Source organism: Protopterus annectens, chromosome 3.part1, assembly GCF_019279795.1.
Source record: "Protopterus annectens isolate FY-2018-M chromosome 3.part1, PAN1.0, whole genome shotgun sequence".
Lineage (NCBI taxonomy): Eukaryota > Metazoa > Chordata > Ceratodontiformes > Protopteridae > Protopterus > Protopterus annectens.
This window is the reverse complement of record NC_056732.1, coordinates 45,005,215-45,027,092: the sequence shown is the minus strand read 5'-3', so window position 1 is coordinate 45,027,092 and position 21,878 is coordinate 45,005,215. Positions and strand designations below refer to the sequence as shown.

General features: G+C 43.1%; 1 protein-coding gene across 2 annotated transcripts in view; it reads left to right on the top strand.

The window, feature by feature from the left end:
• DPY19L4 (dpy-19 like 4) overlaps nucleotides 1-21,878 on the top strand; it is a 1,421,953-nt gene that overhangs the window by 465,990 nt on the left and 934,085 nt on the right. For both annotated transcript variants that reach the window (XM_044066538.1, XM_044066539.1), the window contains exon 6: nucleotides 20,446-20,591. In XM_044066538.1, the coding sequence (XP_043922473.1) occupies nucleotides 20,446-20,591 (146 nt within the window). The remainder of the gene's footprint in view (nucleotides 1-20,445; nucleotides 20,592-21,878) is intronic.

The window sequence follows — 21,878 nt, the reverse complement described above, 5'->3', positions numbered from 1 at the left end:
GGTGAACAGGTGGGGTAGTTAGTTTATATGCTTTATTATATAGAAACACATCAGGATGGATAGCAGCAACATAAAATATAAATTAACTGATTAACTGACACACCATTACATACATACATGCTTACATCTCAACAGCTCTCTACAAAATGGCAGTCTGGCTTGCATATGCTGAGTATTTATGCACATGTGCAAGCCCATGGAAAGCTTCTTAAAGGTATACATACATACTTACTGATCTACATCCTCCCTCTTTAACGAATTGCCCACAGTAAAATGACAGCTGAAAAAGACAAGCAATTATACAGACACTGAGAAATAAACACAATGTTCATGTTCAAGTTGCCATGGTCTGGAAATGTGACCTGATCTAATAATATAGCAATTAGAACCGAGTATAGCAATAGGGGACAGTCATTGGTGAACAGTTTGTTTCAGGAGTTTTGGGAATCTTCTGAGGAACAGGGATATTTGCTGGAATGTCCTCTGGAACTGTAACACTGAATAACTCACTCTGAGATCTAGAGTCATCTTTACAGGCAAGCTGCTGCAATACATGCTCAGATACTGGTTCCAAATGTTTCCCGATTCCACCTAAATTCAGCTCCTTTTGATTCCACAATGTACAATCTCGGCTCTGAACATACACTTTTCATGACTCCAATCCAATCAGTACCTTTGGACATCTGTATCCTCACTATCTCCCCTTCTCGTAATGTATTCAGTGGTTTGCTGGACTTATCATAATGGGACTTCTGAGACAAACACCCTTTCATGAGTTGAGCTGTCACTGCTTCATTGTTCTTAGCACAGGGAACCAACAGATTGCTGCTGATTGGTAGTGTGGTTCTGGTTGGTCTGTTCAAAAGCCTTTGTGCAGGTGAACCAAGATGTTTATCACGAGGAATATTTCTGAGATTGAGGAGATTAGGAAAAACATCGCCATTGTCTCGTTTTGACTTCTGTAATAACTGTTTTGCACTTTGAACTGCACGTTTTGCCAAACAGTTTGACTGTGGGTACTCAGGGATACTCGTAACATGGATAAAGTCCCACTCTTCAGCAAATCTCTTGATCTGCTGGCTTATGAACTGTGTACCATTGTCAGAAATAACTTTGTGCATACTACCATAGACTGCAAAATATCGTCCACTATAATAGCACATGGATATCCCCCCAAAAATTCTTCCATGGCACATTGGGAGGCTTCACTGCCAGAATTTATCCCAAGTGGCATTCTCAAAAATCTGTACCTGCCAAACGGAGTACTGAAAGTAGTTGCAATGAGGATTTTCGATAAAGCAGAATTTGCCAAAATGAACTCTTTGCATCTAGAACAGAAAAAAACAATGGCATTTGGCATAAGAGCAGCAACATTTTCGACTGTACGCATTGGATGATGAGGTCTTTTCAGTGCTTTGTCCAAATCTCATCGATCAGTACATATTCTGATAGCATCTGAGTTTTTCTTATGAGCTACCACCATGGAAGATACCCATTCAATTGGTTCGTCAACTGGACAAATCATACCTTGCTGTACCATTTTATCCAGCTTCAAGGTTCATAGGTTCATACTAGGCTATCTGCCCTGAGGCAATTATAAGCCTAGCCCGATTCTGTATGGCTTACGCCACCCGTTGATTTGAGTATACTGTGCCCTTTAAGGTTTAGTTTACTGTGCCTCTGTCTAATAGTGACACGGGAGTAATCCCTGGGACAAACCTACGATCCCCCATCCACCTATCGAGATTCTTCTTGAAGAGATTCAGTGAGGTGCTCTGCCTTACATGAACTGGAATTCTATTCCAGAGCGAAGGGAGCCTCTGGGTTATGAACCTGTCCCTCCAGCAAGTTCTATTTATTTCTGTGCTGAGGTTCAAGTCCCTCGAGCATGTGGCTCTAAGGGATTTAGATTTACTGAGGTGGAGCATGTCCATTAATTCTGGATTTGACATAGCTTTGTATGTCAGGCATAGATCGCCTCAAAGTAGGCGGTATGCAACTGAGTAGAGCTGGAGTTTTTTTAACCGAGCAGCATATGGCATCTGTTTGAGACCCTTGATCCTCTTGGTGAGATACTTTTGGTGTCTTTCTAATTGTTGCAGGTGTCTGGTAAGGTACATCCCAAAAGGGGCATTGTATTCTATGATGGGCCTGATGAGGGATGAATAAAGGGGCACGATTACCTCTCTTGATCTAGATGTGAAACCCTTCGTGATGAGATGGGCTATGTAGAAGGTCTTTCTAACCACTTTGGCAATGTGGTTTTCAAAGGAGAGATTGCTATCAACTTGGGTCCCCAGGTCCCTAATAACTTTCTCTGTACTTAATGGGTTTCCGCCTATGTGGTAATTTGTGGGCACATTATTTTTGCCAAAGGGTATGACTATACATTTTTTGGCATTTAGCTTTAGACCATGGTGCTGGCACCAGTTATCTGTCTCTGTGAGACCTTTTTGAAGGATGTTTGTGTCAGCTGGAGAGTTGATTATGGCGCCCAGTTTGCAGTCATCTGCGAACTTGGTGAGCCATAGTCCTCCCACGTTTGCCTGTACCTCGGAAAAGTATATACCGAACAAGAGTGGTCCCAGGACAGTACCATGTGGGACGCCACTTGTGACTGGTTTTGAGTCTGACATGGCTCCAGCAACTCTCACTCTGTGGGTTCTGTCTTTGCGCCAGTTTGCAACCCATCTTGTGACATAGGGGTTTATATTTAAGCTGGATAGCTTATCTATGATGCTCGAGTGGGGTATTGTGTCAAATGCCTTTGCAAGGTCCAGATAGGCTGTGTGGACTACCTTCCCTTCATCTATGGCTTTGGTGACTGTTTCGAAGAAGTCAACCAGGTTCAAAAGGCAGGATCTGCCCTTGACAAAGCCGAACTGGGTAGGATCTAGTGTCTGTAGGTCCCCAATGTCTTTGTTTATGAGCTCCATGATGATCCTCTCCATAGCCTTGCAGACTAAGCTAGTCAGGCTTATGGGGCGATAGTTTCCAGGGTCCGTAGAGGCTCCACCTTTGTGGAGTGGGACCACTGTTGCTGTACGCCATTCTGTGGGCACATATCCTGTCTAACTTCATGGAATACACAACTGAGAGTTTGCCTAGTTTGTCTTCGAAAAGATCAGCATAGGTAGAGAAAGCAGAATGGACAAAATGAGAGCAGCTGTCTTTTAAGCTTACATGGTGGATTTCCTCATTAGGTGAAATCAGTCGCATTCTCAAACTGTCTTGGAAGCCCACCAATGACTGTACATGTCTTTTGACTATGTAAAATTGCAAGTCATAGCTGTTCCCAGTAGAGTAACATGAAAGCACTACTGAACTTTCGGTTTGAATTTCATCACCACCGTAAGCAACAAGCTTTTGCACACTTTACCAAATCATGCTTCTCATCAGCATATACTCTAGCAAATATTTCTGCTGACATAACATTGCACTTCAAACCTGTGTCAACTTTGAGCTCTGTGGGTCTTCCATTTATCCGAATAGTACAAAATACTTCATTCTTTACCCATAAGCACAGACACACCATCAACATAAAAAGTAGGGTCACAGCTTTCTAATTGATCAACTTGTTTCTTTGAATGTTGTCTTTTAATAAAAGAATGTGCCTTTCTTGATTTACAAAATCTTTGGAAATGATCCCACTTTTTATATCTGTGGCATTGCTGACCAAAAGCTAAGCACTTTTACCTTTTAGGCATATGATTACCACCACAGTTACGACAGTTTACTATGAGGCTAGGTGAGGGAACATGCTTGTTTGACTCACTCTTGTGCTTCACTGAGAATGTGCATGCTGTGGAATTTACTAGAAAGCTACGAGTTTATCAGGGACTACTGCAGGACTCAGTTGCTGCCATGTGCTTGGGCCTTTTAGATTAATATGTATGTATGCCTTTAAGAAGCTATCTAGCGGTTTGCACAAGTGTATAAATACTGAGCATGTGCAAGCCTGACTGCCATTTTGTTGTAAGCTGTTGAGATGTAAGCATGTATGTCTGTCAATTAATCAGTTTGTTTATATTTTGTAATGCTGCTGTCCATCCTGATGTGTTTCTATGTAATAAAGCATATAAACAAACTACTCCAACTGTTCGTCATCTGTACTAGAGAAGGATGACCAGCAGGCCTGTTTCTTTTAACCATGTGCTGCATACTGTCAGCATTAGCTTTAGAAGATACTGGAAGCATGCATTTCTAATTTGTAAGCATATTTGTGTACTTTTCTGTGAGCTCGTATATCTGACAAATCTCAGTTGCCTTATTCAAAGTTAAATCACTGTCACGAAGCAAAATCTTTATCACAGCATCATCTTTAACACCACATACGTCGTTTTTTTTATCAGCTCATCCCATAAATCACCAAATCTGCACATTTTAGCCTTCTTTCTCAAGTCAGTTATATATGCTGCAAAGGTTTCTCTAAGCTTTTGATCCCTTGTATAAAATAAGTGCCCTTCCATTGTAATATTCATTTGGGGGAGTTACACATTTGTCTAAATTTGTGTTAAGCACTCTGAGTCTTCCCTTGTTTCAGCTGGTATCACTATATGATGGTTTTCCCCCTCTCCTGCAAACACAGCAGGTGCATACACAAATGAATGCTCTCTTTCTATGGCTTCTGAACCAGCTAAATTATGCAGAAAAATGCCTTTGTATGTGCATCTTTATCAGAAAATGCAGTTTGTATGAAAATACCATACTCTTGTTCACTCACTAAATGTCTGTAGTATTATCAAATACAAGTGGACCAGGTTTTCGAAATCCTTCAGCCAAGCCAACAAAGTTTGCGTAAACACACTGCAAATATGGGCTTTGTAATTTTGTATGAATATGTACACACATTTAGATACTTGTAATAACATTCAAATGCACAATAAACTCCTCGAAATACTGTACTTTGCGAAATATGCTTTGAAATGGCTGTAATGTGAGAGTGTTCAATCTCGCCTTTGTTCTTACACATGGGTTCGGAGCCGATCCTCGGCTCCGTGTCGGCCGCCTGCAAGCTCTGCATCGAGAAGAAGCTCGAGATCACCTAATATCCACAATCCCCCTCTGCCTTTACCTCAGATCTAGTTTGCCGCTGCAGCGTTCGCATCACTGGGTCGAGCTCGAGCACCTCAGATAAGATTTAGAATTTTATTCTTGTATTTTCTCTGGTACTTTAGTGTTATAAGCTGTTTAATAATAGTTTGTGTGAGTGTGGTAAGGTGTAAGGGAATCTCGGTTCCGTTAAAGTTATAAAACTTAGTCAGAGTTCTCTTCGGGGCCTACCACCCCTTATTGGATTTGACAACCGGATTGACTTCACTACTGGATTTGACAATTTTACCGGACTTGACTCTTTTTCTGGATTTGACTATCTTTCTACTTACTTTGACATGTCTGAAAAGGCCAAATCAGGGTTCAAGCGTTGCCAATGTGGGCAAAAAATGTCAGTAACTGACAACCACAGTTCCTGTGTCTACTGTCTTGGCCCTCTCCATCTGCAAGAAGACTGCTCTATTTGTCATTCTTTCAGTGGGAGGGTCATGACAGATAGGCGCAGGAAACTAATGGACAGGGGTTTATTAAAACCTTCCTTTCAGGAGGCTCTGGATGCTTCTGACCAGGCATCCAAGTCCTCGAAGGAATCGAAGACGTCGGAGCCCAAGTCATCGGCTCCGAGCTCTTCGACTAAAGTTAGATCACCGGTTCCACAGACTTCGGGGCCGAGTGTTCAACTGTTGTCAGTTTCCGAGCCTCGAGTCTTGGAACCGGTGATGGAGCTCCCTCCCTCGACACTATTGAGGTCGGCTCCGTCTTCGGTTCCTTCGACCCGTTCTTCTAAGCTCTCCGATATCGATGTGGACCGTGTGGTGCAGAAGTTATTGGAACATTCGGCCCTATCCAAGCTTATTTCGGTTTCCACCCAGTTGGTGTCGAAACTTGAAGGCCTCCCATTATCTCCATCCCTTCCTCCTCCGAGACCTGTCCAGTCTTTGGAGCCGGAAGAGGTTGATCTACTGATTGTGGAGCCCTCGGGGCCAGAACCGTCCTTTTCTCAGTCTGCTCCTTTCACCTCGACTCCGTCGGATCCGGTACCGGAGTCTCGGAACCGACGATCTGTCCTTGGTTCCGGGGCCGAGAGTCGAACCGACGTTTCGGTTCCGACTCTTCCCCTCGGGGCCTCGGCGCGGATCGATTCGGCTCCGTCCTCAGGGTCGATGCCTTCGTGCCTGTCTCGGGATTCTTCCCATTTCTTCGAACCGGAGATTCCTCGACTCGGGACCCGGGGGCCTTCGATCTCATGAGGAAGGTGTTGTCTACCCAGACAACCACATCAGTAGAAGCAGCCTCTCCTCCCCATAAAGGACCGTTATCTTCCTCTGCACCAACGGCCACATCCAAGCGTCGAGCACCGGTGTCTCAGCCACCCCTGGAGGGTGCCCCTCTTCCTCGGAGGCTTCTTCGGATGCTCCCCCCGAAGAGGTCCCTAGGAAAAGATTGTGTAAGAGGAGACACTTAGATTCTCCACAAGAATCTTTAACATCCGATACTGACTTGGATGAGTCAGAAGGGTCCCCAAAGTCACCTTCAGAAGATGTCTCTTTTTCTGACATCTTGGAGATCCTGAAGCAGAGAGGTGACTGGCAGTCCCTCCCCCCTTCTGAGGATGAGTCAGTCTTGCTGAAGGCATTTGGTGCTCGCCCTTCCTCCTCCTGGGTCACTCCGCCCTTCGATGAGTTAATGGAGTTGATTGCTCGAAGGGCGTGGGAGACACCTGACACAGTGGAACCGGTCCCTAGGAAGCCTAATAAGTACATCACTGCACCCCAAGACAAGGCTTACCTCACTAAAGGAGTTCCAGTGGACGCCATGGTGGTGGCAGCGCCACGAAAAGGAGATGTCGGAGTCTTCCTCATCTGTCCATCCGCCTAACAGAGATTCTAGGACTATGGACAGATACGGGAAGCGCATTTTTAGTTCAGCGGCTTTTTCTATGCGGTCCCTGAACTATTTGACTCATTTTACACGCTTACAGAGGGATCTAGTCAAAGAGTTGGGAGATACCCTCCAGGGTACTACAGATGCTGCGGTCTCAGAGAAAGTTTCGGCACATCTAAATACCCTTACATCCATTGTTAACTCATCCATGAGGCTGATATCATACGCAGCCGAAGGCTCGAGTAGGGCAGCGGCTTCAGCGATTGCTCTTCGTAGGCAATCCTGGATGCGCTTATGTTCGTTTGCGGAAGCCTTCAAGTCTTCCTTTACTAACGCCCCATTTGATGGTGCCACACTTTTTGGCCCTAAAGTAAAGGAGACCCTTACCCGGTGTGAACAGGAGGGAAAGACTCTGTCTGCTGTCGGAGTCCGTTTTTCCACCCCTTCCAGACCGTACCCCAAAGGGCAACGTGGTGGGAAAATGTGGTTTCGAAAACCCCAATGATCTTTCCCAGGCACACAGGGTGATGCCCCCTCTAGAGGCAGAGGAGGGGGCAGAGGTGGAAGACACCGCCCTGGCGGCAGAGGGGGTCTGCAAAACCAAGGTGACAGGGATACCCCCCCTGGTAAACCTTTCCAGCACTCCTGAGAGGAGGCCCGACTGTCCTGCTCTGGAGGCAGTCGGGGGTCGCTTAGCTTTATACCCTCAGGCCTGGCAAAACATTACTACAGACAACTGGGTAAAAAGCGTTGTTACCAGAGGTTACAAAATACCATTCCTATCCACCCCCATTCCAAAGAAGACACTCCCAGATGTACCACCCCATCTGCGAGACCCAGCAGCTATAGAAATTTCAAAGCTGCTAGAAAAAAGAGTCATCCAACCAGTCCCAGCGGACCAAATAGGATTCGGGACTTACTCAAGGTTCTTTTTAGTTCCAAAGAAGACAGGGGACTGGAGGCCGATTCTGGACCTAAGCAACCTCAACACCTTTGTCAGGAAGGAAAAGTTCCGAATGGTCACGCTTCAATCGATCCTTCCATTCCTACAGAAGGACGACTGGATGTGCTCAATAGATCTGAAGGACGCATACTACCACATCAAAATGGCCAGGGCGTCCAGGGATCACTTGCGCTTCCGGCTGGGAGCCAGTCACTACCAGTTTCGGGCCCTGCCCTTTGGTCTGACCTCAGCCCCCCAGGGTTTTCACCAAATGCATGGCAGTGGTAGCGTCTCATCTGAGGCGCCTAGGATTCCAGGTGTTTCCGTATCTGGACGACTGGCTCCTGTCTGCCACCACCAGGCGTCAACTGATACAGGCCAGGGATTACACCCTACAACTTTGTATTCACCTCGGAATTTCCGTAAATTTCGAAAAATCTTTACTACAGCCATCACAGCATATCTTATTCATAGGAGCGGAATTAGATACACATCATTTGGTTCTAAGGCTTCCTACAGAAAGGATAGTCGCACTTCAAAACAACATTTCTCTCCTTCTGTCGTCCAAAGAAATCTCGGCAAAGCTGGTTCTGAAGGTCTTGGGTCTCATGGCAGCTTCTCTCATTGCGATACCATTGGGAAGACTGCACATGAGAGTTCTACAATGGCTACTGTTTGCACAATGGTCATTCCAACAGCTACCTCTGACACACGAAATTCTGATAACAAACACATGCAAATCACACCTAACTTGGTGGCTTCAGACTTGCAACCTTTCCAGCGGAAGACCATTTGTTCTACCCACACCGTCAGCGACGATAACCACGGACGCTTCCCTGATAGGGTGGGGGGGCATCTTTCAGGGACAGACAGTCCAAGGCGAATGGACCAATCTGGAGTACAATCTGCACATCAATGTTCTGGAGTTGAGGGCAGTGTTTAGCGTTGCAACACTTTTCTCCCCTTCTTCCTCTAGGGACTATTGCAGTTCAGACAGACAACATGTCCGTAGTCTGGTACATAAACAAGCAAGGGGGAACCAGGTCTTATCAACTATGCAGAGAGGCCATGAGAATTTGGCAATGGGCGGAGTCCACGGGTCGCTTTCTGATCGCAACGCACATCCCGGGGTCATCCAACGTCATAGCCGACAGGCTGAGCAGAGCAATACTGTTGCCTCACGAGTGGTCCCTCAAACAGTCAATTGCGAACATGATATTTCGCAAGTGGGGCCAGCCTTCCTGCGATCTGTTTGCGTCTCCAATGAACGCCAAATGCGGGAGCTACTTTGCCCTATTACCCCCTCCAGGGGAAGTCCCCAGGGACGCGCTGGTGCACGATTGGCCCCCGGGTCTCCTATATGCTTTTCCTCCTTTTCCCCTGATTGCAAAGTTTCTGCAGAAAGCTAACAACCTTCAGAGGACGATAATCCTCATTGCCCCATTCTGGCCTAGTCAGATTTGGTTCCCCTTTCTATTGCATCACCGCATTCGGGGACCTTGGATGCTGGACCCAGAGCCAGATCTACTGACTCACTCGTCAGGAGTTCCTCACCCATCTCTCGAATCACTCCATCTAGCAGCTTGGCTGCTCCGCTTCCCTTTCTAGCCAGGTCTGATTTCCTTACACCGGAGGTTCAGAATATTTTAGTGGCTTCTCATAAAGCTTCCACTACAAAGACCTACACTAGTAAATGGAAACGTTTCGTCTTTTGGGCTAATTCACATCATTTGGACCCTGTTATAGCTCCGTTGAACAAGATCTTGGAGTTTTTGACAGAATTGTTTCATGAAGGAGCTTCTCCTGCTACTTTAAGAGTGCAGTTGGCTGCCATTTCTAACTTTCATGTGGAAGAATGTGGTGCGCCTATTATGGCTCACAGACTTTGTAAAGCTTTTTTAAAAGGATCTTTTCATATCAGACCACCAGTTAGAACTCCTACATCACCGTGGAATTTGAACCTCTTACTTTCTAAATTGATGTTGCCCCCCTTTGAACCAGCCTCAATTTGCCCATTGAAATTTTTATCGTGGAAAACTCTATTCCTGGTGGCCATTACATCCGCTAGGCGAGTGTCTGAGCTTCAAGCTCTTTCTATTAAGCACCCTTATTTAATTTTCCACTCTGACAGAGTATCCCTTCGCACTAATCCATCCTTTCTCCCCAAAGTTTGCTCTATAAATAATATTAATCAGTCCATTGAATTACCCACCTTCTTCAAAAATCACTCTAATAAATTAGAGTATATGTTGCACAAATTGGATGTCCATAGACAACTCAGATTTTATTTGGATAGAACAAAAGATCACAGGAAATCTGATCAACTGTTTGTAGCCTTTGCTGACAGCAGAAAGGGTGTAGCAGTTACGAAACAAACTCTTTCCAAATGGCTAACTGATTGTATCACATACGTTTATGAGGCTTCTAATCAAACCTTGTCGGTCAAACCTAAAGGACATTCTACGAGATCAGTGTCTACATCCTTAGCTCACGCAGCTCGCTTACCATTAGACACGATTTGTGCGGCTGCTACTTGGGCTAAACCACATACATTTATCTCTCATTACAAAGTGGACAGGGTTTCTAGGTATAGGGCAACCTTTGGTTCCACTGTGCTCAAGAACGTTCTCCCGTGAGTTCCTCAGGATCATGGTGCTAGGGACGCTACCCATGTGTAAGAACAAAGGCGAGATTGAACACTCTCACATATAGAAGTTATGTCCTTACCATAACGTTCCATGTGGAGTGTTCATCTCGCCTTTGTTCTTACACTCCCACCCTTCCCACCCTTAGGAAGAACGTTCGATTTGGTGCCTGGTCTGGAGTATTCTCCTTCTGCAGTTGCATTAGTTGTATTGTATGATACACTTGTGTATATATATATATATGTATATATGTATATAGATGATCCTATCATTAGGTAAAATTTTTGGTATGTGTGTGTGCTCTCTATGGCTGGTTTGCTTGCAAACTAGATCTGAGGTAAAGGCAGAGGGGGATTGTGGGTATTAGGTGATCTCGAGCTTCTTCTCGATGCAGAGCTTGCAGGCGGCCGACACGGAGCCGAGGATCGGCTCCGAACCCATGTGTAAGAACAAAGGCAAGATGAACACTCCACATGGAACGTTATGGTAAGGACATAACTTCTATTTTTGTGAAATCACTATACTGTAGTACTGCAAAAACTTGCAAACAAGTGGTGCATTTTGGATATCTTGAATAGCTTTAATTAATGCGAAAAAGTAGCACATAGCAAAAAAATGCGGTTGTTTTCCTTATTTTAATAATTTTATGCGATTTCAGACATTATTTCAAGCAGTTTCATAACTATTTTGAATATTTGTATCAATATGTCACAGTTTCGGACATTTCATTAAACTAGAAATTCGTTTTGAGCATTCTGAGTGCTTCATTTTATATTCTTCGATAAGAAATCATTTAAGCATGTTTTAGTACCTGGAATTCATTTCTGACCTGTTTTTGTGAGTTGTACATGCAGTAGGGATGATCCATTCCTCTATATTCCTCCAACATTAACTGAGTGCCTCTTGGTCTTGATTCTGGATCCCATTCTGACACCATGTTGCTCATCCTATGCTATGATTCAAGATGAACAGGCGGAATAGTTTGTTTATATGCTTTATTATATAGAAACTCATCAGGATGGATAGCAGCAACATGGAATATAAATAAACTGATTAACTGACTGATCATTGCATACATGCATGCTTACATCTTAATACCTCTCTACAAAATGGCAGTTAGGAGCGCACGTGCTCGGTGTTTATACACAAGTGCAAGCCTATGCAAAGCTTCTTAAAGGCATCCATACATACATACATACATATTGATCTAAACCAAAGAAGCCAGACAGACACCTTTATACCCTGAAATACATGCCATATTGGAGCAAAAGATCTCTTGATGACTCCATAGTCGTAGCTGTAGACACAAAAAAGGACATCACAGAAGACTTCCAAGCTATCCATTCCCATAATGACTCCAGGATGAGGGATATGTAAGAGAAGAGACAGTACATTTTCTGTCGGAGCATTGAACTTATGGTACATGTGGTACAGTTTCAGAGGGAGATTGCACGGAATATGGTACATGTACAGTTTCAGAGGGAGATCGCACAGAAGGCATCATAAAATCTGAAACATTTACCAGCTGGGAACTCTGCTTGTAGCTGGAGACTCAGATGGCTACCTTGAGCACTGTTTCCTCTCTGACTATGCATCTCCTCTATAACACAAAGGATGGGGCATCTTGGGTTGCAGGTACAAGCCCAGCAATGAGAAGACTGAAGTCGGATGCTGATATTTGTCAACACCACCTTTGACATCAGTACACTGATTGGGCAAACCATTAAGGAGAGACTGTTTTGCTCTCGCTTTATTTAGTTTATTAAGGAGAGACTGTCTACTTGTGAACAAGAGGGCAAAACACATTGTGGCAGTTAGATTTTCTGTCCCACAGAGGACTTTCCAATGGAACAAGAAAGGAGTGAGAAACTTGTGGTTGTATAAATCCCAGGAGACACAGCAGAGACTGCAACAAGAGAAGTTCGCAGGGCAGAGGGGAATTTCATTCTGGACGCCACCAGGGAGGTAGATGATCCTTTCCAGGATTTCATTCCTACGAATCCTGAAGGTTTGTGTGACTCTTCCCCTCTGGAGGTGACTTCTTATACACCCTGGTGTGGATAGCCAGCACAATGGACTAGTGGATAAAAAGAATCTTATCCAGAGGCTACTAGTTAACATTTTTCATAACGGTCCCAGCTCAGACTTCCCAACCCCCCAGTGTCACCTAGACAAAGGAAAGCAGGTTTAAAGGAGGTTCAGAGCTTTCTCCACAAGAGAGTAATCCAAGAGGCCCCACCAAACCAGAGAGGGCATGGATTTTGTTTAGTGCCCATTAAGACCAAAGACCTCAGTCTGATGCTCTACCTAAGTTCGCTCAACCATTTTGTAAAGAAGTCTTTCTGAATGATCACTATGCGGTCCATACTGCCTTGCCTTTAGGCAGAGGAGTGGATGTGTCCTCTAAATCTTCAAGATACCTACCTATAAATAAAAATAGACAAGTCATTGAGAAGATTTATTATCTCGCAGATCAGAGCCAATCATTTTCAGTTTCAGGCCTTGCCTTGGTCTCACCACAGCCCCATAGGTGATCACCAAATGTATGACTTCGGTTGCTGTTCACATGTGACTATAAAGGATTTGGATCTTTGCTTTACTTAAATGATTGGCGCCTGGGAGTTACTGTGTGTGGAGCAGCTTGTTCTAGCAAGACGGTACTTGTCTCAGATCTTCCTGTCTTTGGGGACAAAGATAAAAGTAAACAAGTCTAACTGGATCCATTACAAGATCTAGTTTTTATAGGTTGTTGACAAGTCATCTGGAAACCGCTGGTGGCTCTACCACAGGACAGAGTTACATTTATAATTTCTGATGACTTCTACTTCAACAGGGTCAACTATCAGCAGCTCAAACCCTCAATATTCTCTGACACATGGCTACTTTGATACAAATGGTTCACCGTGCCAGACTCAACATGAGAATTTTATAACTGACACTTCAAGTACAATGGAACCAGTCCACTCATCCAGTTTATTACAAGATTAGGCTGTCAGATATTTGCAGAGCCTAAACTGGTTGACAAATCCACAGAACTTATTAAGATTAACTTTTGTCAAATTGATGCCACACACCACAGTTACTACTGACATGTCTGCTCTCTGGTGGGGGTGGGCACTTTTTTGTCAGGACAGTACAAGGTTCACTAACTGTGGAAGAGGCCTACCTGCACATAAATGTACTAGACATGAGACCAGTCCTCTTAGCATTGCAGACAATCTGGGATGTGATTCCTTGAGGTGACCATTTGGTGGTAGCATGGTATATGAACAGGTAGCATGGTATATGAACAGACAAGGGGGATCCTGGTCTTAACCGCTATGTGGGCAGGCAGTGAGAGTATGGAAATGGATGACCACCTTGCAACACTTTCTAATAGCAATGCATATGCCCGAGTTATTGCAGACAAACTCAGCAGACAAGACAATGCTTACCCCTGGAATGGTCTCTCAACAGCAGAGTGGCACATAGCAAATTCAAGAAGTGGGGGAAACCTCATTACAATCTTTTTGCTTTGCCATTCAACACCAAATACCCTTACTGCTTTAACATAGTTCCCCAAGAAGCATAGACACCCAGATACCCATTACCTGTTCTCCCACTGTCTCCTTTATGCCTGTTCCCCTGTAAACAAGATTGTTACAAAAAGCCAAAACTTGCAAGGCTTAATTAATTCTCATAGTACCCTTCTGGCCACATCCCCCTGCTCGGGCCTCACCTGAAGAAGAAACACACTTCTCTTGCAAAGCTTTGCTCTGCTATGTCAACCATCCGGACAGCCTCACCCAGACTTTGTCCCTTTGCCTTACTGCTTGGTTTCTCATATTCCAGTAATGGCTGGGAACTCTCAGTTGCCTTAACATGTGTATAATTGTTAGTGTATATGTCCATGTATATTACTGAATGCCTATTTAAAAATGTTTGTAATATTTTGGAGCTTTTCTCCCCGGGTCTCTGCTGAATAGTTTTTTTTTTTTTTTTTTTTGGACTAAACGCAGTCAGACAAACCTAGTAAACCTAAACAAAATAAATAAAAAGTAAAATACCATTAAACTCCTTACAGCTTCTCAGAAAATCTCGATGAGGAGAATTTACAAGGAAAAATGGAAAATATGTTCATTATGGGTTTATGACAAAAATGTTTCACCAGTGTCAGCACCTTTATAACAGAACTGTATAATGAAAGAATGAATTGCTCTTCGATTAAAGTGCATTTGGAAAATTTCTTTCCACAAAGCTTTTCCAAATCATTCCCTGGCTGCACACTGATCACATAAGGCCTTCATCATGACATTTTTCATTCCAACCCCCTGGTAGTTAAACCATCTCTGGTTTGAGAAATGAACTTTGTACTGAAGATTTTCATAAAACCTCCTTTTGAGCCATAGGTTCAGTTGATATCAAGTTCTTGTCATGGAAACAGCCCTTTTGGTGGCTTAATTGATAGGGTGTCAGCCTCCGGAGCTTGGGATTGTGGGTTCAAGTCCCACCTGGGTCAGAAATTCTTTACTTCTTATAAATAAAAGCATCACATCTAGATCTAAGGATGTTATAATTCCATTATGCTTGGCCCTCATCAGACCAATCATTGAATACAATCTCTCTCTTTTGCATGTTCCTCACCAGACACCTGCAACAGCTGGAGAGACCACAGAGGTTTCTCACCAGGAAATTTCAGGGTACACAAAACAAGTGTTGCACAGAAAGACTGAAAGCCCTGTCACTGTATTCGGTCTTCCACAGACTGCTAAGGGATAGCCTGTGCCTGGCTTACAGGATATTCTCTGACTCAGCCCTGATGGAAATGCTACACATTTGTAAAGCAAATCACTCGCTCCAAGAAACTTAACCTAGCCTCTGACATGAACAGGTCATGCTGGAGAAATAGATGCATTTCCCAGAGACTGCCACTTCTCTGGAACAAGCTTCCATTTCCCGTGAAACAGATTCCTCCATGACCCTCTTCAAATGCAACCTAAATCAATGGATGGGTGACTGCAAATTCACTCCTGGGTTGTACCCATATCACAAAGGCCACCTATTTGCACCCAATCCTCAAACTGTTACCTTAATGTACCAAAAAGAATATATAAATTATTATTAATTCACATATACTTATATGTTTCTGTGTCAAAAATATGTTATTGTATTCTATGATGTATTTCTCTGCAAATTTATTGTATGTTACCACATTATTTTATTGTACGCTGTGTACTCTCGATTGTATATTCTGTTTCTCTATAACTGTTCATTGGAGCGTTTCTCCCTGGGCCTCCACTAAAAATGGGCTTTTCATGGCCCAGTGGATTTCCCCAGTTAGCAAACTGAAATAAATAAATAAATAAAATATCCCTCCTGGACAGAGGAAGTTGTTATTAACTACAATAGACACTTATTTCTGCGAACTTCACTCGCATAAACATTGACATTTGGGGCAGCTTGGGGATAAATATGACTAGGCTTGTAAGGGCTCTAGAGCCATAGTAACATTCTATGAACCTATAAGAAGAGTTTCTATGCTTTATTGTCTTTTTTTCGTAATGCCCCTACATTATCTTCCGGGTACCAGGTATCCCTTAGAACAAACTGTCCTGTACTCTTAAAGCACTTACTCAATACATTCACTTGCCAGTATTTTTTTCCTGAAGTAATCTAACAAAGAAGAGTACTTGTTACATTGTTTGGATGTTCACCGACAGTTAAGGTTCTCTTTGGATCTGACAAAGACCTTCAGTAAGGATGAACAACTCTTTGCCAGCTTTTCAATGACCAGGCTAAGTCAAAAGATCACTAAGATTACGTTGGCAAAATGGATTCCAGGCCGCTTTTCTTCTTGCTATGCAATAGCAGGAGAGCAGCTTACTGTTGCAGCAAAGACTCCCTTACTTGGGGCTGCAGCTATATCAGTGGCGTTCTTCCGTACTTTACTTAGGGCTGCAACTGTATCAGTGGCATTCTTATGTACCTTACTTAGGGCTGCAGCTTTATCAGTGGCATTCTTACATACCTTATTTAGGGCTGCAGCTATATCAGTGGCATTCTTACATACCTTACTTAGGGCTGCAGTTATATCAGTGGTATTCTTACATACCTTACTTAGGGCTGCAGCTATATCAGTGGCATTCTTATGTACCTTACTTAGGGCTGCAGCTGTATCAGTGGCAATCTTACGTACCTTACTGAGGGCTGCAGCTGTATCAGTGGCAATCTTACATACCTTACTTAGGCTGCAGCTACATCAGTGGCATTCTTACGTACCTTACTGAGGGCTGCAGCTACATCAGTGGCATTTTTACGTACCTTACTGAGGGCTGCAGCTACATCAGTGGCATTCTTATTTACCTTACTTAGGGCTGCAGCTATATCAGTGGCATTCTTACGTACCTTACTTAGGGCTGCAGCTACATCAGTGGCATTCTTACGTACCTTGCTTAGGGCTGCAGCTGTATCTGTGGCATTCTTACTTCCCTTACTTAGGGCTGCAGCTAACATCAGTGGCGTTCTTAAGTAACATTGCAGTTAATGAAACAGATGCAGCAGTTGCTTGGAGCTTTATAGTCTTGACTCTCTTAACTGAAACAAGAGCATCTTTTGGAGTGACCATTCTTAAAGGTTTGCTGGGCTAAGCCACCCATGTTAGCTGTGATTCTGTCCTGATGTTAGTGTCTGGACAGGAACTGAGAAATATGTATATTATGTCCTTACCAAAATGGCAGTCTCTCTGGTGTCTTGTCTGCATATTGAAATAATCCACCCACCTTCCCCTTCCAAGTTGTCACTCTGAAAGGTTTGTGAGTAGAGATGAATTTAAAACGTCTTCCTTTATTTTCCTTATTGTGATAAGTAGCTGTATGGCTGAATGCTGACAAACTTGATCTTGCAGAATAAGTAGTAGAAGGGGGTTATGGGTAAGAAGGAACTTTAGCTTGTGGGGAGTTTGTTGTCATCACTTAAGGGCTCCAGAGGCACCAGTCCTGGTGTTCCAGTGTCCATGTAGAGACCAGAGAACTCCAATGTTCATTTTTCTTCACTGAGTTTTCAGGGGGAGAATACATTGTACTGCCTAGATGTTTAGACAACTGAGGTTGCATTTACATGGGACTAAAAGGACTTTGAAAGCACGATTAGCTTTTCATATCATTTGCTGTAAATAAAGCAGATAAGAAGTTTCCAAAGTTGCCTTGTCCAGGTAGCTGTCAGATTGTATTATATTATCAATGGTTAATAATAAGACTATTCCAGGTAAATCTAGAATTCATTCAGCTAGATCTGTGTTTACTTTGTTAGCCTTGTTTAGAAACTTGTTGGTGGGTAGCATTTGTGCTGCTGTGACATGGGCTTCATTGCATGCTTCTGCAAGACACTGTAAGCTGGACATGATCTCAAGAACTAAGACATTCTTCTGGATGACCATCATCCGTGGTATTCTTTCATGTTGACCCAAAGATGTATCGATGTGCACTCTGTCTTTCAGTATGAGGTGGACAGACTTGATAATTCAAGATACAAAAGACCATAATCCTACAGATTATCCGTGTTCATTAATTTCAACATACTCGCCCTCTCTCCCCTTCCTGCCTTGACTGTACCGGCCTAGTAAACCATGCCTAAGGCCTATTGTGGTGGACATGTTTTTACTACTGTGTCTAAGCAAATAGCTAGCAAACTTGGTTTAGAAAAGATAGGGAAGCAACATGCATTTTGGAAATGAGAGGATGAACTTGAGCTTTTTGGAAAAGCTAGAGATGCTGCAACACTGTTTGGGAAAAATCCATAGACTGTGCAGTGATCAGGCCTTCTGTTTGAAGTGGAACGACATGGATCATGAAGTTCTTTCACTATGGTAGGTACATCTCTTTCATGTCGACAGTTGTCTGCAAACCAGCCGGCTGTCTTGCTTTCAGTTTTCTATCCAAGCATTTAAAATAAAGGAGTGAGGGGAATGGACTATGTATCTATTGAATCAGATAGTGTCCAAATGTATGTCAAGCAGGCAGGCAGACCAGCCCTTTGATTCCTCTATGGCGAGCCAAGTAGGCATACCATTTTCCAAACAATCCCTGTCAAAATGGCTAGCTGTATTTCTCTATTTTGTGTCCATGACGAAAACCTCCTGGGAGCACCAGAGCACAGTCTGTCAAAGTTGCAGTCAGCACAACAGCTTTCTTCAGGAATATATTATCCCGAGGCACTGGTGGGACTGCCACTTGCATTTCTGTCACATTTCTTAGTGAAGGAATAGGATGTGGTTTTGTAGTGCAGTTTTGCATGGCACACTATGAATATCACTTGCTATGCAGGAACGTTGTTACTGCTTTGGTACTCTTTCCATTAATTAGGATTTAAACTGTAACTGATTTCTACAGCAAGCATATTACAGGTGCATAACTCATCATAACGATAGATGAGAGTGATCCCTATAATGTACACAGTGCAGTTGTGTAGTAAGTCTTCATAACAGTCGATTACAGCAGTGAGATGACTGCTGCAGTATATCTGCTGCCCTCCTTTCTCTCTGGGTTGGCTACATGCTATCTGGGAAGTGGGCATATTTTTCCCTATCTTTGGATCCTTTCACAGTATATTCCTTGTTCACATGGACAGGTGTATGTGTAGACTAGCCTTAAAGACTCCTCTGTTGCTACTGTGGTGCTAGGGTGATACTGGCTTTGGAGAGTCATGGAGTCCTGTTTTAAGAAGCATTTTTGGTTCATTTCTGCATAGGAATGGTTGGGAGTTCACTCTTAATCTTGCACTTGATGCCATGACCTGTGTTGGTGGAAGTATGCAAACCTCCAGATGCTATGGCTAGTGAAAATTCTGCATTTTGTCAAAACTCTGAATTTCATAAAAGGAAATGCGGACTACAGATAACCTGATATGGTGAGCATGTATGTTATTATTCACTTGGCACTGAAATGAAAACTGAAAATAGTTCTCAACTTTAATCACACTAAGGCTCATAGGTGTTTACTTTGCTAATGGCCACAAGGGCCTTTTTAAGCCTAGCCATGCATCCCAAATATCTGACAAGTTCTGGTACTTTTGATAAGTTTAAGCAGGAGCTTGGGGGATAAAAAATTTACAAGCTGGGGCCTGGGAGATATCCATTTACAGGCTGCCTGTGTCCATTAAAGACACAGGTGCCAAAAGAGGGATGAATTTCCTGTTCCTCATCCAGTTGTCTTAAGTTACACTTAAATTGGATTAGAGAGGAACTCTGCTTCACATGGATGGGGAGCCTGTACCAGAGAAGGGGTAGTCTCTGTGATACATACTTCTCTCTCCAGCAGGTCCTGTTTATATCATAGGCAAGGTTTAAGTCTTGAGTGGATCATTCTGGTGCTGTTTGTTTTGCGAATATGCAGGAGGTACATTAGTGTGTGGTCTGACAATGCCTTGTCAGATTTATTGGCATTATGCTTGATGTGTAATACCTTGTGGGCTTGGGACAAAGTTTAACTTAGTCAATTTTTTTTTTTTACAGTGAGGTCTACATACCCGCAAGCATTAATTTTGTATCAGTTCCCAAAAAGCGCATAGACCACATGACATATTTATTTGGATCATGGCTTAAGAGACTAAAAAATTCTAATATTACAGTAACCTGCAAGTGTTTGACCACCAAGTCCCAAGCTTACATGCACCCCTTAAAATAACCCTCTGATATCAAAACTTGTGATGTACGTTTGTGAAGCATGATTAGGCTTGCAAAGGCCCCCCTGGGGGTGTTGGCCTAATGACTATGCTTAAACAGGCCCCCCCCTGGAGTGTTGGTCTAGTATCACCCAGGAACCTGTAGTTCTGCATTCGGGTGTCCTTTTTGTTTTCAACTACATTGTCTTTTGAAGGTGCATGTTCTGCAAATTATAATAATTACTGTAAAACTGAATTATTTTTATTTATATGTTTTTACGGCAGGAGGCAGTTGAACCGGTCTATTTCTACATCGGTGTAGTGTTTGGCCTGCAGGCTGTCTATGTAACTGCAGTATTTGTGTGTAGTTGGATTATGAGCGGAACTTGGGTAGCAGGCATGCTGGCTGTGGTCTGGTATATAATTAACAGGTAAGGATGTATATGAAAAGCACTATTTTTAGTTTCAGACCCAATGGTATCTCTGGTAAGTATACTTAAGTGATGTTAAAATAATTGCATTAGTTTGGCAAAAGATAATGCATGTTAATTGACATGTGTACAACCTGTCAAAACAGCTTCCTTAAGAACAGGTGTCTCAAGACTTTTCCATTGAACATTGCACGCAGTGCATACCTAGCTATTAATAGTGAGCATGTACTTTTATTGAAGTGCATCACTGCTTATAAATGGGATGTGTTACATTTTTGCTAGAGTTCAAGCAATTCTGTTTTTGTAATTGTGGTTTCTGTTTTGAGCATGCAATATGAAGCACTGAACTCACAGCTTGCCTACATACTGACATTACATGAAGGAGGTACTTGTGCAGACTCAGAGAAGTGATATGAAACACTAAACTCACAGCTTGCCTACATACTGACATTACACGAAGGAGGTTCTTGTGCCGACTCTGAGAAATGATATGAAACACTAAACTCACAGCTTGCCTACATACTGACACTACATGATGGAGGTACTTGTGCCGACTCAGAAATGATATGAAACACTAAACTCAGCTTGCCTACATAGTGACATTATATGAAGGAGCTACTTGTGCCGACTCAGAGAAATGATATGAAACACTAAACTCACAGCTTACCTACATAGTGACATTACATGAAGGAGCTACTTGTGCCGACTCAGAGAAATTATATGAAACACTGAACTCACAGCTTGCCAACATACTGACATTACATGAAGGAGGTACTTGTGCCGACTCAGAAATGATATGAAACACTGAACTCACACCTTGCCTACATCCTGACATTACATGAAGGAGGTACTTGTGCCCAACTCAGAGAAATGATATGAAACACTAAACTCACAGCTTGCCTACATCCTGACATTACACGAAGGAGGTACTTGTGCCGACTCAGAAATGATATGAAACACTGAACTCACAGCTTGCCTACATAGTGACATTACATGAAGGAGGTACTTGTGCCAACTCAGAGAAATGATATGAAACACTGAACTCAGAGCTTGCCTACATACTGACACTACATGATGGAGGTACTTGTGCCGACTCAGAGAAATGAGACACTAAGAAGTAAATGCGATCATCTAAACAGAGCTCAGTAAAACATGTGTACTTCTCTCTCTACTTTCTGAGTCATTATACATTTTTGAGAAAATATTTAAACTGTAGAGCCTATGGAGAGAAAAAGGCACGTGCTTCATGTGGAGAAATTTAGTGAAACATTAGTTGTCCTTTTAAAT